We start from the raw sequence: 13,403 nt of genomic DNA, 5'->3' as shown, positions 1-13,403 counted from the left end.
TCAAACAGTTTTAGAAACTTCAGAGTGTTTTCCATCCAAATCTACTAATAATATGCATATCTTAGCTTCTGAGCCTGAGTAACAGGCAGTTTACTTTGGGCACGCTTTTCATCCAAACGTGAAAATACTGCCCGCCACCCCAAAGAGGTTTTTAAACTGAAATCACGAGAGTGCGACTCTCTATAGTATGTTGAACCGAGGTTTACAGACTGAAAGGGATCTAGTAAAATTATTTTTCGTCATACAGCTCTGCAGCATACTTAGCCAGCTACAGCTACTAGGTTTGTCAGACAGTACAGTATGGGGAGCACAGAGAACGTTGGATCTTTGGCTGGCTGGCTGCTATTGCCTGAGCAGAGATGAGATGATGATTAAATGAAAAATAATAAAATCATCAAATAAAAACTAAATAATATACACTGAAATATTTTATTATTTCATAGTAATTCCCTATTTTTCTATTGATGTTTACCCAATGTTTTGGCAATTGAATGTAAACTATATTTGGTTTTGTCGAAAACCGTGATAATTTTTTGTATAATGAACCGAAACCAAACCGACCTCAAAACGGCACTAATCGCTCAGCACTTGTAGGGGGATGAGAGGAATGGGGGCTATAGGGTTGTAGGAGGAAGAGGAATGGGGGTTCTGGGGTTTGTAGGAGGAATGTAGGATTCAGGAGTTGGAGGGGGATGGGTGGGCAAGATTCAGCCTAACCACGCCACGCTATGTGTCTCAGGGAGATTGAGTATCTGAAGAGGGAGACGGCTCAGCGCAGAGCCCAAGAGGAGACCGAGGCCACTCATAAGGAAGAGGCAGACAACCTCCAGGACAAGGTGTTGTATATTTAGGTTCTACTGTGTGTGGAAATATTTTATGACATTCTCAATAATTATGTAAGACAATTTGCTGTGGTTAATCTAGACACATAGCATGAAGATGCTACTGAGTTATGATCATTCTGCCTTGGGATTTTGTGTGTAATAAACCCCCCCCCCCCCTCTCTCTGTCCTCCTCAGATCACAGACCTGGAGACCAAGGTGGATGCGCTGAAGACCTCTGATCCCTCCTAAACCTCTGGCAGAGAGAGGGAAAGGAGGAACAATGCCTTCACACTGGGGCTATCCTTTTTCCAATCCACGTTTTCCTTGACGGATTGTCAGAACGACAAAAGAAGAAGAAAATAATGGAGAAAGGACGACTTCAGGGGGAGCAGTTTTGGGGGCAGGGGTTTCAAAAGACACCTGCAAGCGAAAATAGAAGGAAAAAAAGAATGTTTTCAACTGTCATTTGCTTCGAGCCGCGTCAACAATCCCTATATGCTCCTTATTCAGAACCTGGAGTCCTTGTTGCATCGAACCACATTCACCTAGTTTAACTACCCAATTGATCAATCTGTGAAGGAGGTCACTTGTCTTCTATGCTCTTCCTTCTGTCTTATCATATGTAAAATAACTAACCAGGAAATACAGCCCCTACTGACTTAACGCTTCTATACTAGACTTACTGGTTCAATAATAAACTGGATATGGAGACCAGAATTGGACAGAAGAAACTGATATGATGACAAAGATCCTCAAATACTGGTGTATAGCCTACTGGTGACAGACAGTGCTTCTGCTGTTATGGCACGATCTCTTGATTTCTACTAACTGAACAAAAGGAAAATGGCCGCTTCCCCTTTTTGCTCAACTGCTCCCCTTGTATGATGGAAAGACTCGGGTTGGGTTCAAGTTCATTTGTACAGTGATGATATGCTTGTTTTGTATATATTCTTTACATATATTTAAAATTGCTTAAAAAGCTTAAGCAATGTGGCTGGGTTGAGAGGGCGTTGAATGGAATTGACTTAAGCATCGAGAAGATTGGGTATACAGAAGATGGTTTAATTCCAAGTGGATATAGGCCACGCAAAGTGGCACATTTTCCTTTTTATATTAGCAACATGGCAAACAGGGTGTGAATATGTGCAAGCTTAACAGTTCAATGTGCTACTCGTGGTTTTACTTGCCTTGGGCTCTGATAACGTAGAGGGTCAGTATTATTTGACTTTGTGCTTCGCTCTATATCAATTTCAGAATCCGTGTTTTCCCCGCCCCAACCAGGAATGTCTTACTCACGCTCTAACGTTTGAGCCTGGAATCACTGCTAGTTTAGCAAAGGGGTTTAAATTTAGCCCCCAGACCGGTATAGCCCTTTGAATTTGGGGACTGGATGGCAATCTTTGTGTAATGTTGGGGTAACTAGAGCCATGGGATAATGTTGATGTAGCATAGCAGCTTTATGAAAGCGATCGACGGAGGCAAGGGGGAAAAATGTTCCAGCATGCCTCAAGTGGCTTCCTATCTCCTTGTCTCCTTTTCTTAATTTCATCTGATCGGAAAAAAACATAGGGAAGGTTAAAGCAAAGCAGTGTGTCTGATCTGATTCCGACCAGAGGACCTCCTGTCACCTGTCCAGTCCATCTCAGGTCAGTGCAGATGAAGGAGACTGGAGGAGGAGGCCACTGTGGACTACTGCGTTGCGGTCAAAGGGCTATGTCTGTAGACGCGATGCTCTCACTTGAATCTCCAATAATACCATTCAGCTGCCTTGCTCCCTCTGTGCTGCTCATGTTTGTCAACAGTGTCTTTTTTATCCAAGACTAGGCATTTGGAACTTCCTGTCATTACTTCTCTGTCCCCTAGTGGCACAAACAGGTCAGACTCATTTGCCCCCCACGATGTATACATTTCTTTTCTTAAAAATTGGCCCTATTATTATTTTAATCTTGTGTCATTTTAATTGTTTTCATGTAAAAATGTGTATTTTAACTGTGAAAACTCTTGTCAAGTACATCTGTTTTCATGGGCCCAATGTTACTGTACATTTCTGTTGCAGTACTGCTCTAAACCAGGAGGTGTCCCTCTTTCAGTGAGTTGGATTGAGAGAAGGAATATCAGGTCGTGGCTAATTCCTGGTTTACCATCTCTGGAATAAGCTGACAGGTTTTCTGACCATATTTTGCAGTATTAGGTAACATTTGAGTCGATGTGCGAACAATTTCCACATGCTGAGAAGTGGTAGGGAACATAGAACTAAAAAGGGGCTTAAAGGCCCAGTGCAGTCAACATGGTTTACCTGTGTAAAATGATATATCTCCACACTGAGGTTTTAATAAAAGTGTAAAATTGTGAAAATTATGGTAATGCCCTTTTAGTGTAAGAGTTCGTTGAAAAGACTGCCTGTGAATTTCGGCCTGTTTTGGTGGGATGGAGTTTTTGGCCTGCCCCAAAAATCTACTTTTCAGTTTCCCCCTCCCCACTCAGACCACTCCCAGACACTCCTAGAAAAAGTATTGCTTGAGAAATTGCTCTTTGCTAAGAAAGTATTTTGTTTCTTTTTGATGGTTTTAATTGAGAGCCATCACAGTAAGGTACTTAATTGTGACCCAGAAATGATTTCAGATTGAGATAAAATGGCTGCATTGGATCTTTTCAAGAAAAAGGGAAAAACATTTTTTTAAAAGTACTTTTTGTGTGTTTGTCTTGTATGACATTGAACCATCATTGGCCTACTAACTCCATACAGTATGCTTGTATAAGGATGCTGATCGTAACATAGTGAGTGTGCCAGTATGGAACACACACGGTCCACCTTAGAGATAAGCAGAGCCTCTCTCATCTCAAGACCTTTAAACCACTGTCCCCAATGGTATTATTGCTACGTTGCGCTTTCCTCTTGGCTATATGCGGTATATGCTTACCTTTTTTTAAATCCATCTTCATAGTGAATACCTTGCCCTACAGTTGTGAATCAAAACTGTTGACCTCTACTAACAAAAAGAAAGCGAACTGCATAGAACACATTCGGATAGATACGATGTCTGTTCATGTATTGACTGTCAAATGGACCTAACCAAGGGACTTGCTTGTAAAGTCTTCATCACAAGGCTGACTTCTCCTCTCAGATGGCGGGCAGACACTGGACAAGTATCATTTACCTACAAACTAGACTAAATTTAAATATGTTCACAAAATAATATTCCTTGGCTAGAGCCATGCTGTCAGTAAAGTCACAACCATGGGGAACATGTCAGCAATGGGATAGTTGACCAATGGAAATGTCCGGGTGAAAAAGAGATGTGATTCACTGAAGTGGATCCTTGAATTTGACACATTTAGCATCTTTATGATTCCAGTTCTGATACTGCCTCGAAGGGGTACTGTTAGAATACAGTACATATGCTGGGAAATGCGTGTTCATATCTGCACTTCAGAATAGGAAGCAACCCCAATAAAGGCCATGGAACAGGAGCTCTATGATATGGACCCGAACGAAAAATTGTATGGTTTTTCTCATCTTTTAACATTCCATTGTACACTTTGTCATTACTCTTTACGAGTGCATGAGATTCGATATGCCAGACAAAATGCTGTTGGAAACTCATTCTGGATCTCTGCTTCACACTAGGGACTCTTGCATTATTGACCATGGCCCATTAGTACAGTGTAATAGCTTTGCCCTCCTCTGAGGTGGAAGGAAACTAGTTACATTCCTTTTTGTATTTTTCTTTTTATCATTGCCTTGTGGTTTGCAAACACAATGAGTAAGAGAAAGTCCAGAATGTTCGTCTCTCACATAATTTACTGTCATTGTTAATAAATGCAGATGTGTTGAACAAGAGCTCAAGGGTCACGTTGGCTTGTTTTGTGTTTATAACCGGTTGCACCTGCAATACTTCACTGAAAGGGGTGTCGCTTTCATGAATGAAAGGTGTATTAATGTTGGTGTGTTTAGATTTTATGCACTGAATTTGTTCCCAAAAGTCGAGGTTCTAAAAGATTAGAGCTTATTTCACTTTTCAAATCAAAATGTATTTGCCACATGCCCCGAATACAACAAGTGTAGACTTTACTTACTTACAAACCCTTAACCAACAGTGCAGTTCAAGAGGAAAATATTTACCAAGTAGACTATTATGAAAAAGTAACACAATAAGAATAACAATAACGAGCCTATATACAGGGTGCACCGGTACAGGCTAGTTGAGGTAATCTGTACATGTAGGTGGGGGCGAAGTGACTGCATAGGTAACAAACAAACAGCGAGTAGAAGCAGTGTATAAGGGGTGGTCAATGTAAATTGTCCGGTGGCGATTTTTATGAATTTTTCAGCAGTGTAATGGCTTGAGGGTAGAAGCTGTTGAGGAGCCTTTTGGTCCTAGACTTGGTGCTCCGCTACCTCTTGTCGTGCAGTAGCAGAGAAAACTGTCTATAACTTGGGTGACTGGAGTCTCTGACAATTTTATCGGCTTTCCTTTGACACCACCTACTATATTGGTCCTGGATGGCAGGAAGCTTGGCCCCGGTGATGTACTGGGCCGTTCACACTACCCTCTGTAGCACCTTACGGTCAGATGCCGAGCAGTTGCCATACCAGGCGGTGATGCAAGCGGTCAGGATGCTCTCGATGGTGCAGCTGTAGAACCTTTTGAGGATCTGGGGGCCCATGCCAAATATTTTCAGTCTCCTGAGGGGGGGAAAGGTTTTGTCGTGCCCTCTTCACGACTGTCTTGGTATGTTTGGACCATGATAGTTCGTTGGTGATGTGGACACCAAGGAACTTAACTCTTGACCCGCTCCACTACAGCCCTGTCGATGTTAATGGGGGCCCTGTTCGGCCCGCCTTTTCCTGTAGTCCACGGTCAGCTCCTTTTGTCTTGCTCACATTGAGGGAGAGGTTGTTGTCCGGGCACCACACTGCCAGTACTCAGACCTCCCTATAGGCTCATCGTTGTCTGTGATCAGGCCTACCACTGTTGTCATCAGCAAACTTAGTGATGGTGTTTGGAGTCGTGTTTGGCCACGCAGTCATGGATGAAAGGGGAGTACAGGAGGGGACTAAAGACACACCCCTGAAGGGCCCCAGTGTTAAGGATCAGCGTGGCAGATGTATTGTTGCCTACTATTACCACCTGGGGGCGGCCCGTCCGGAAGTCCAGGATCCAGTTGCAGAGGGAGGTGTTTAGTCCCAGAGTCCTTAGCTTAGTGATGTGCTTCGTGGGCACTATGGTGTTGAATGCTGAGCTGTAGTCGATGAACAGCATTCTCACATAGGTGTTACTTTTGTCTAGGTGAGAAAGGGCGTTGTGGAGTGCGATTGAGATTGTGTCATCTGTGGATCGGTTGGGGCGGTATGCGAATTGGAGTGGGTCAAGAGTGTCTGGGTGGATGCTGTTGATGTGAGCCATGACCAGTCTTTCAAAGCACTTCATGGCTACCGATGTGAGTGCCACATTGCAGTAATCATTTAGGCAGGTTACCTTTGCTTCCTTGGGCACAGAGACTATGGTGGTCTGCTTGAAACATGTAGGTATTACAGACTCGGTCAGGGAGAGGTTGAAAATGTCAGTGAAGACGCTTGACAGTTGGTCCGTGCATGCTTTGAGTACACGTCCTGGTAATCCGTCTGGCCCAGCGGCTTTGTGAATGTTGACCTGTTTAAAGGTTTTGTTCACATCGGCTACCGAGAGCGTTATCACACAGTCATCCAGAACAGCTGATGCTCTCGTGCATGCTTCAGTGTTGCTTGCCTCGAAGCGAGCTAAGAGCATAAAAGGCATTTAGCTCGTGTGTTAGGCTCGCATCAATGGGCAGCTCACTTCGGTGTTTCCCTTTGTAGTCTGTAATAGTTAAAATTATTTCCTCATAGTGGATCCTTTTCGAAGTGTCTTATGGGAGCTTTGGACTAATAGTTGGCCTAAAGGTATCACAAGGAACATAGCCAACACATCCTTGAATTATTGCTCTTACAGTCACAGCACCATGCCTATATCCTTTCCCCCCATGTTATTCCCAGCCCCCGCGCTCTTCAGCAACAAAATGACCTTGCGGACATGCACAACATTAGGTTGCATGACGTAATACCGTTATAAAGTCTGTTACTTTTCATCCGTCATCATTACTGTTCTTCCATGTAGCTGAGACAGACGTGGATTTGAACTTCAAGTGATCAATTATGGATGACAATAAGGTAGGCTTAGTCCTTGGAATACATGTAGGCCTGGGATTTCAAAAGTCAACATAACATCTGATATTGATAGACATATTAGTCCTATATATATTAGTACTACTAGTAATAGGCTATCTACAGTGGTTGCGGTATAGAATAGCACCTAGCCTATCAGGTGCATGAGACCATTATCTTTATGACACCTGCAATCCTCAAATTCAGGGCGCAGTTCAAACAGGTTTGTACTGGTCGTACATGTTTTAGCAAGTATACCCTTTTTTTGCATCCTTCCCAAATCGGATGGAAAGCAGTTGGATTTGAAATATCAACAGGAGAGAGATGAAAGACCCAGTAGTCTAGCCAAAGAAAGACAGGACCAGCAGTGGAAAGACAACCTGGTCTCAGAGCCTTTTGTATTATTCTTTATGTAAACCTAAGTTTTTGATATTTTAAGTTTGCATGAGACAGATGGTTACGTAGTATGGTGGTTGGTCGGGCGTATAACGCAAATGTCTAGCAACCCAAAGGTTGTGAATTAGAATCTCATCATGGACAAATTTAGCATTTTAGCTCATTAACTTTTCAAAAATGTTTACTACTTTGCAACTACTGAGCATGTTAGCTAACACTTCCCCTAACCTTACCCCTTTTAGCTAACCCTTCACCTAACCCTAGTTTAATTATTTAACCTACCTCCTAAAATTAACCTCAACCTTACCCCTAGCCTAGCTAACGTTACTGAGCTAGATTTCGTAACATATTGTACATTTAGCAAATTTGTAAGATATAATATAAATTGTCATTTGTAACATATCATACGAAATGGGTGATGGACCAAATGTATTACATACTATACAAAATGTAACCTGCCATACTAATTGGAGTGTCTGATTTACATACAGAATATTAAGAAATGCTCTCAGACCAGGTTTGGAGCTAAGCTAAAATGACAACTTGGTCAAAGGTTTTGATACGGTAGACCATTTCATTCTTTTGTGCCGGCCAAGGCGCATTGGTGTCTCTGCGGGGTCTTTGGCCTGGTTTTCTGACTTCCTCTCTCAAAGAGTGCAGTGTATGAAGTCAGATCATCTGCTGTCTCAACCACTGCCTGTCACAAAGGGAGTACCTCAAGGCTCGATCCTAGGCCCCACGCTCTTCTCAATTTACATCAACATCATAGCTCAGGCAGTAGGAAGCTCTCTCATCCATTTATATGCAGATGATACAGTCTTATACTCAACTGGCTCCTCCCTGGATGTTGTGATAAATGCTCTACAACAAAGCTTTCTTAGTATCCAACAAGTTCTCTGACCTTAACCTTGTTCTGAACACCTACAAAACAAAGGTCATGTGGTTTAGTAAGAAGAATGCCCCTCTCCCCACCAGTGTGATTACTACCTCTGAGGGTTTAGAGCTCGAGGAAGTCACCTCATACAAGTACTTGGGAGTATGGCTAGACAGTACACTGTCCTTCTCTCAGCACATATCAAGGTTAAATCTATACTTGGTTTCCTCTATCGCAATCGCAACCCCAACTGCCAAACTAACCCTGATTAAGATGACCGTCCTACACATGCTAGATTACAGAAATGTAATTTATAGATCGGCAGGTAAGGGTGCTATCGAGTGGCTAGATGTTCTTTACCATTCAACCGTCAGATTTGCCACCAATGCTCCTTATGGGACACATCACTGAACTCTATACTCCTCTGTAAACTGGTAATCTCTGAATACCCGTCGCAAGACCCACTGGTTGATGCTTATTTATAAAACCCTCTTAGGCCACACTCCACCTATCTGAGATATCTACTGCAGCCCTCATCCTCAACATACAACATCCGCTCTGCCAGTCACATTCTACTAAAGGTCCCCAAAGCACACACATCCCTGGGTCGCTCCTCTTTTCATTTTGCTGCAGCTAGAGACTGGAACGAGCTGCAAAAAACACTCAAACTGGACAGTTTTATCGCCATCTTTTCCTTCAAAGACTCAATCATGGACACTCTTACTGACAGTTGTGGCTGCTTCACATGATGTATTGTTGTCTCTACCTTCTTGCCCTTTGTGCTGATGTCTGTGCGCAATAATGTTTGTGCTATTTTTTGTGCTGCTCCCATGTTGTGTTGCTACCATACGGTGTTGTCATGTATTGCTGCCATGCTATGTTGTCTCTTTATGTAGTGTCGTGATTGTGTTTTGTCCTATATTTTTTGCCTTTTTGGTAGGCCGTCATTGTAAATAAGAATTTGTTCTTAACTAACTTGCATGGTTAAATAAAGGTTCAATTAATTAATTTTAAAAAATCCCCCAACTGGATGAATTCACTGCTTCAAGCTTTTCTCTCTTCGCTTGTGAGTCATCATCCGATGTGAGTCCACGGGAGAGTGCAACCAGCACCAAAGCCCATCTGATATCCTAATCCCACACATCAGGAAACTATCCAGTCAGAGCTTCCAGAGAAAGCAAGGGGGAATTTGTTAGGTACATTTTACATTTACATTTAAGTAATTTAGCAGACGCTCTTATCCAGAGCGACTTACAAATTAACCATGGGTACGAAACCACAAACAACTCAGGTTACATAGGTCATACTGGTGCTCCACAACAAAGTTAGTAGCTCCATACCAGGGTTTCTGTTAGCCGGTAATAAGACGGTTTTTGTCAGATTTTTTTTTTTAAAGTGAAAAGCCGATAAATAAAATTGCCGCTAGCCAATTGTCTGAGGAAGAAGGAAAAACATCCCATTGCAAAATAATGCTCTTTAGCTTATTCATTGATGGAAATACCAGTCGATGCAAATACATTTGACCGGTCAAGCTGATCTGTCTATAGGTTAATTTGCATAATTAAATTGCTGCATGGGTATTTCTGTTAGTCTTTATGCATCTTATTTATCACAAGCACACAGCATACAGATGCAGAGGCTAATTTGAGTGGGAAAAAAAAATTGGTCAGACAACGGAGGAGCTGCTGGTAAAAGCGTCTCAAACCGCCTGTTTGTTGCTGCTGGAGTGAAACGTGCTTTTATAAAAATAAAAAAATTGGGGGGTTGTATCATTTACACAACATGCCTACCACTTCAAAGATGCAAAATATTTTTTTTGTGAAACAAACAAGAAATAAGACCAAAAACTGAACTTGAGCGTGCATAACTATTCAAAGTCAATACTTTGTAGAGCCACCGTTTGAAGCAATTACAGCTGCAAGTCTCTTGGGGTATGTCTCTATTAGCTTGCCACTGAGCTTTTTGCCCATTCTTCAAGGCAAAACTGCTCTAGCTCCTTCAAGTTGGATGGGTTCCACTGGTGTACAGCAATCTTTAAGTCATACCACAGATTCTTAATTGGATTGAGGTCTGGGCTTTAACTAGGCCATTCCAAGACATTTAGATGTTTCTCCTTAATCCACTTGAGTGTTGCTTTAGCAGTATGCTTAGGGTCATTGTCCTGCTGGAAGGTGAACCTCCGTCCCAGTCTCAAATCTCTGGAAGACAAACAGGTTTCCCTCAAGAATTTCCCTGTATTAAGCGCCATACATCATTCCTTCAATTCTGAACAGTTTCCGAGTCCCTGCCGTTGAAAAACATCCCCACAGCATGTTGCTGCCACCACCATGCTTCACTGTGGAGATGGTCTTCTCGGGGTGATGAGAGGTGTTGAGTTTGCGCCAGACATAGCATTTTTCCTTGATGGCCAAAAAGCTCATCTGAACAGAGTACCTTCTTCCGTATGTTTGGGGACTCTCCCACATGCCTTTTGGCGAACAACAAACGTTTGCTTATTTTTTCTTTAAGCAATGGATTTTTTTCTGGCCACTCTTCCGCAAAGCCCAGCTCTGTGGAGTGCACGGCTTAAAGTGGTTCTATGGACAGATACTCCAATCTCCGCTGTGGAGCTTGGCGCCTTTGGTCTCTTTGTTCCCTCGGATTAATGCCCTCCTTGCCTGGTCCGTGAGTTTTGGTAGGTGGCCCTCTCTTGGCAGGTTTGTTGTGGTGCCATATTCTTTCCATTTTTTAATAATGGATTTAATGGTGCTCTGTGGGATGTGTTTTATAACCCGACCCTGATCTGTACTTCTCCACATTTGTCCCGGACCTGTTTGGGGAGCGCCTTGGTGTTCATGGTGCCGCTTGCTTGGTGGTGCTCCTTGCTTAGTGGTGTTGCAGACTCTGGGGCCTTTCAGAACAGGTGTATATATACACACACAGATCATGTGACACTTAAATAAAGTCCACTCGTGTGCAATCTAAGTAATTATGTGACTTCTGAAGGTAATTGGTTGCACCAGATCTTATTTAGGGGCTTCATAGCAAAGGGGGTGAATACATATGCACACACAACCTTTCAGCTTTTTGTTGTTGTTGAAACAAGTCATTTTTTTTCATTTCACTTCACAAATTTGGACTATTTTGTGTATGTCCATTACATGAAATCCAAATAAAAATACATTTTAATTACAGATTGTAATGCAACAAAATAGGAAAAAAACGGCAAGGGGGATTAGTACTTTTGCAAGGCACTGTATGTGAAGAAATAATAGTTTAATCAACATTTTAAGCCAAATGTTCTGATCGGTTGCATCAACTTCATTGCTTGAAGGTTATTTTTATAAAAAATGTTATGTAGCCTAAGCCTACTGGTTGTATGCATTTGGGATCTGTTGTCCCAGAGTCTGTCTGGAGTAGGCCATTTCTTTCTCGCACAGAACGACAAGCTGACCAATATAAAGGTCAAATGTTCTACTATGGGGAATAGTATATTGACATAGGCTAGAGATTTTTGCTGTTCGTTACTCATCTTGTTGGCTGAGGAAAAGTAAATGTGGACAGTTATTCTAACCTCTTCAAAGTGCGCATCGGAATTCGGTAAGGACGCACGCTGTTGCGTCCTCGATTTGCACGTTCTTTTAAAATGAATTACCATCATCTAAAATGTGAGCTGTCATTCTGAGCACCGTGGCTGTACGCCCTAATCAGGTCACGCACACAATGCATATGGGTCGGGAAAATGTCTCAAATGTCTGGTCAATTAAAATGCTGCCAGTCAAATGTTCAGCACCACGTTTTCCAAATGGAAACCCTGCTCCATACCATTGTTCACAACTCTATACACCTATGTGTAACACTTAAAGACCAGAATCTAGGTTAACTCTAGTCTGAACATCCCAAAAAATCTCAAATAAAATCCTTCTTAGATCGCTCTCATAACCAATTAAAACTAACCAAATATAACCACGACTATTTACACATTATATGATAATGATATGGCAAGGGAAGGCAGGTGCCAACACTTAAAACAGGTTTCTTAAAAAGTAGAAAGACAAACAAAAAGCACTGCGAGTTGCTCAATGAGGGATGTGTAGGTACAAGATAATGTTCTGACAAGAAATCAACTTCAACATTTCACGCAAAAAAAAAGGGAAATTAAGATTGGCTATTTCAATTGAATTAGCTGAGAACTTTAGCTGGGTCGTGTTTTGGAATCTGACCATTCCATTTTGTAAACTCAGCTGCTGTAGTGATACCTCGCTAACTCAAAAGTGTATCTTGACAAAAGCTTTTCAGAGGCGAAACTACAGTATGAGGAGCTGTTGATTTTGAAGCAAATTCAGTGCTCAGGGACTGAAAACTACTTATCCCATGATTCTAGCTGATGAGACCCAAAAGTGAGGCCTGATAAAGTGATCTTGAGACTTAGGAGTTGTATTTACCCATGCCCCCCCCCCCCAACCCACCTCCTTGCCAAGTCTTATCATCCCTACCCATCTGTCAACCTCTGTTTTAGTTGTAACAGTCCGGGTTTGCAGAAAGGTTTTGAAACAAATCAGCTTCTCTATCCGACACCCTCCACTGTAAACCCTACCCTCTGTACCCCCTTCCCGTTCATCCTGGACCTGTGGCTAGTTCTTATCATCCTTCTTCTCTTCCTCCTCGGTGGGGTAGGAGTGCCATGTCAGACGCTCCTCATAGAAGGAGATGACCACCTGTGGACATTTAATGTTGGCCTCCTTGGCCGGCACCAGGTCAGCCTCATCACTGTTCTTCCATTTCATGAGGTACTCCTGAGAAAAATGTAGGTCTTAGAACACCCTCTCAGAACTCAGAGCCATGCAGCAAAGCTGCTCGCCAGACCAAGATGCCCACTATGGTAGAGGACGATGTCTCTGTGTCGTCAATGAATGTTGATTCAGAGACATCTAAAATCATGGACACATTTGTGGTGGCTGCAGAGAGCTTTGTAAAGGCATTTGAAGCTGATGACAACATGAAGCAGTCTGATTTTGTAGACAGCATTATGGACTGGGTAAAGAATGTATCAACACAGAGTCAAGTAGCTGTGAGGACAGCATTTTACACACACCCACCGCTTCCTCTATGAGTATGTACACAACAGCCTGTGATGCTTTTAAAA

General features: G+C 42.5%; 1 protein-coding gene across 2 annotated transcripts in view; it reads left to right on the top strand.

Moving 5' to 3' along the window:
- Positions 1-4,665, top strand: part of ppp1r9ba (protein phosphatase 1, regulatory subunit 9Ba) — a 68,000-nt gene extending 63,335 nt beyond the window's left edge. For both annotated transcript variants that reach the window (XM_029625199.2, XM_029625198.2), the window contains exons 10-11: positions 740-836; positions 1,020-4,665. In XM_029625199.2, the coding sequence (XP_029481059.2) occupies positions 740-836; positions 1,020-1,073 (151 nt within the window). In that variant the 3' untranslated portion in view covers positions 1,074-4,665. The remainder of the gene's footprint in view (positions 1-739; positions 837-1,019) is intronic.
- The last annotated feature ends 8,738 nt before the right edge of the window (positions 4,666-13,403 follow it).

This window comes from Oncorhynchus nerka, linkage group LG21, assembly GCF_034236695.1.
Source record: "Oncorhynchus nerka isolate Pitt River linkage group LG21, Oner_Uvic_2.0, whole genome shotgun sequence".
Classification (NCBI taxonomy): domain Eukaryota; kingdom Metazoa; phylum Chordata; class Actinopteri; order Salmoniformes; family Salmonidae; genus Oncorhynchus; species Oncorhynchus nerka.
This window is presented reverse-complemented; position numbering and strand designations above follow the sequence as displayed.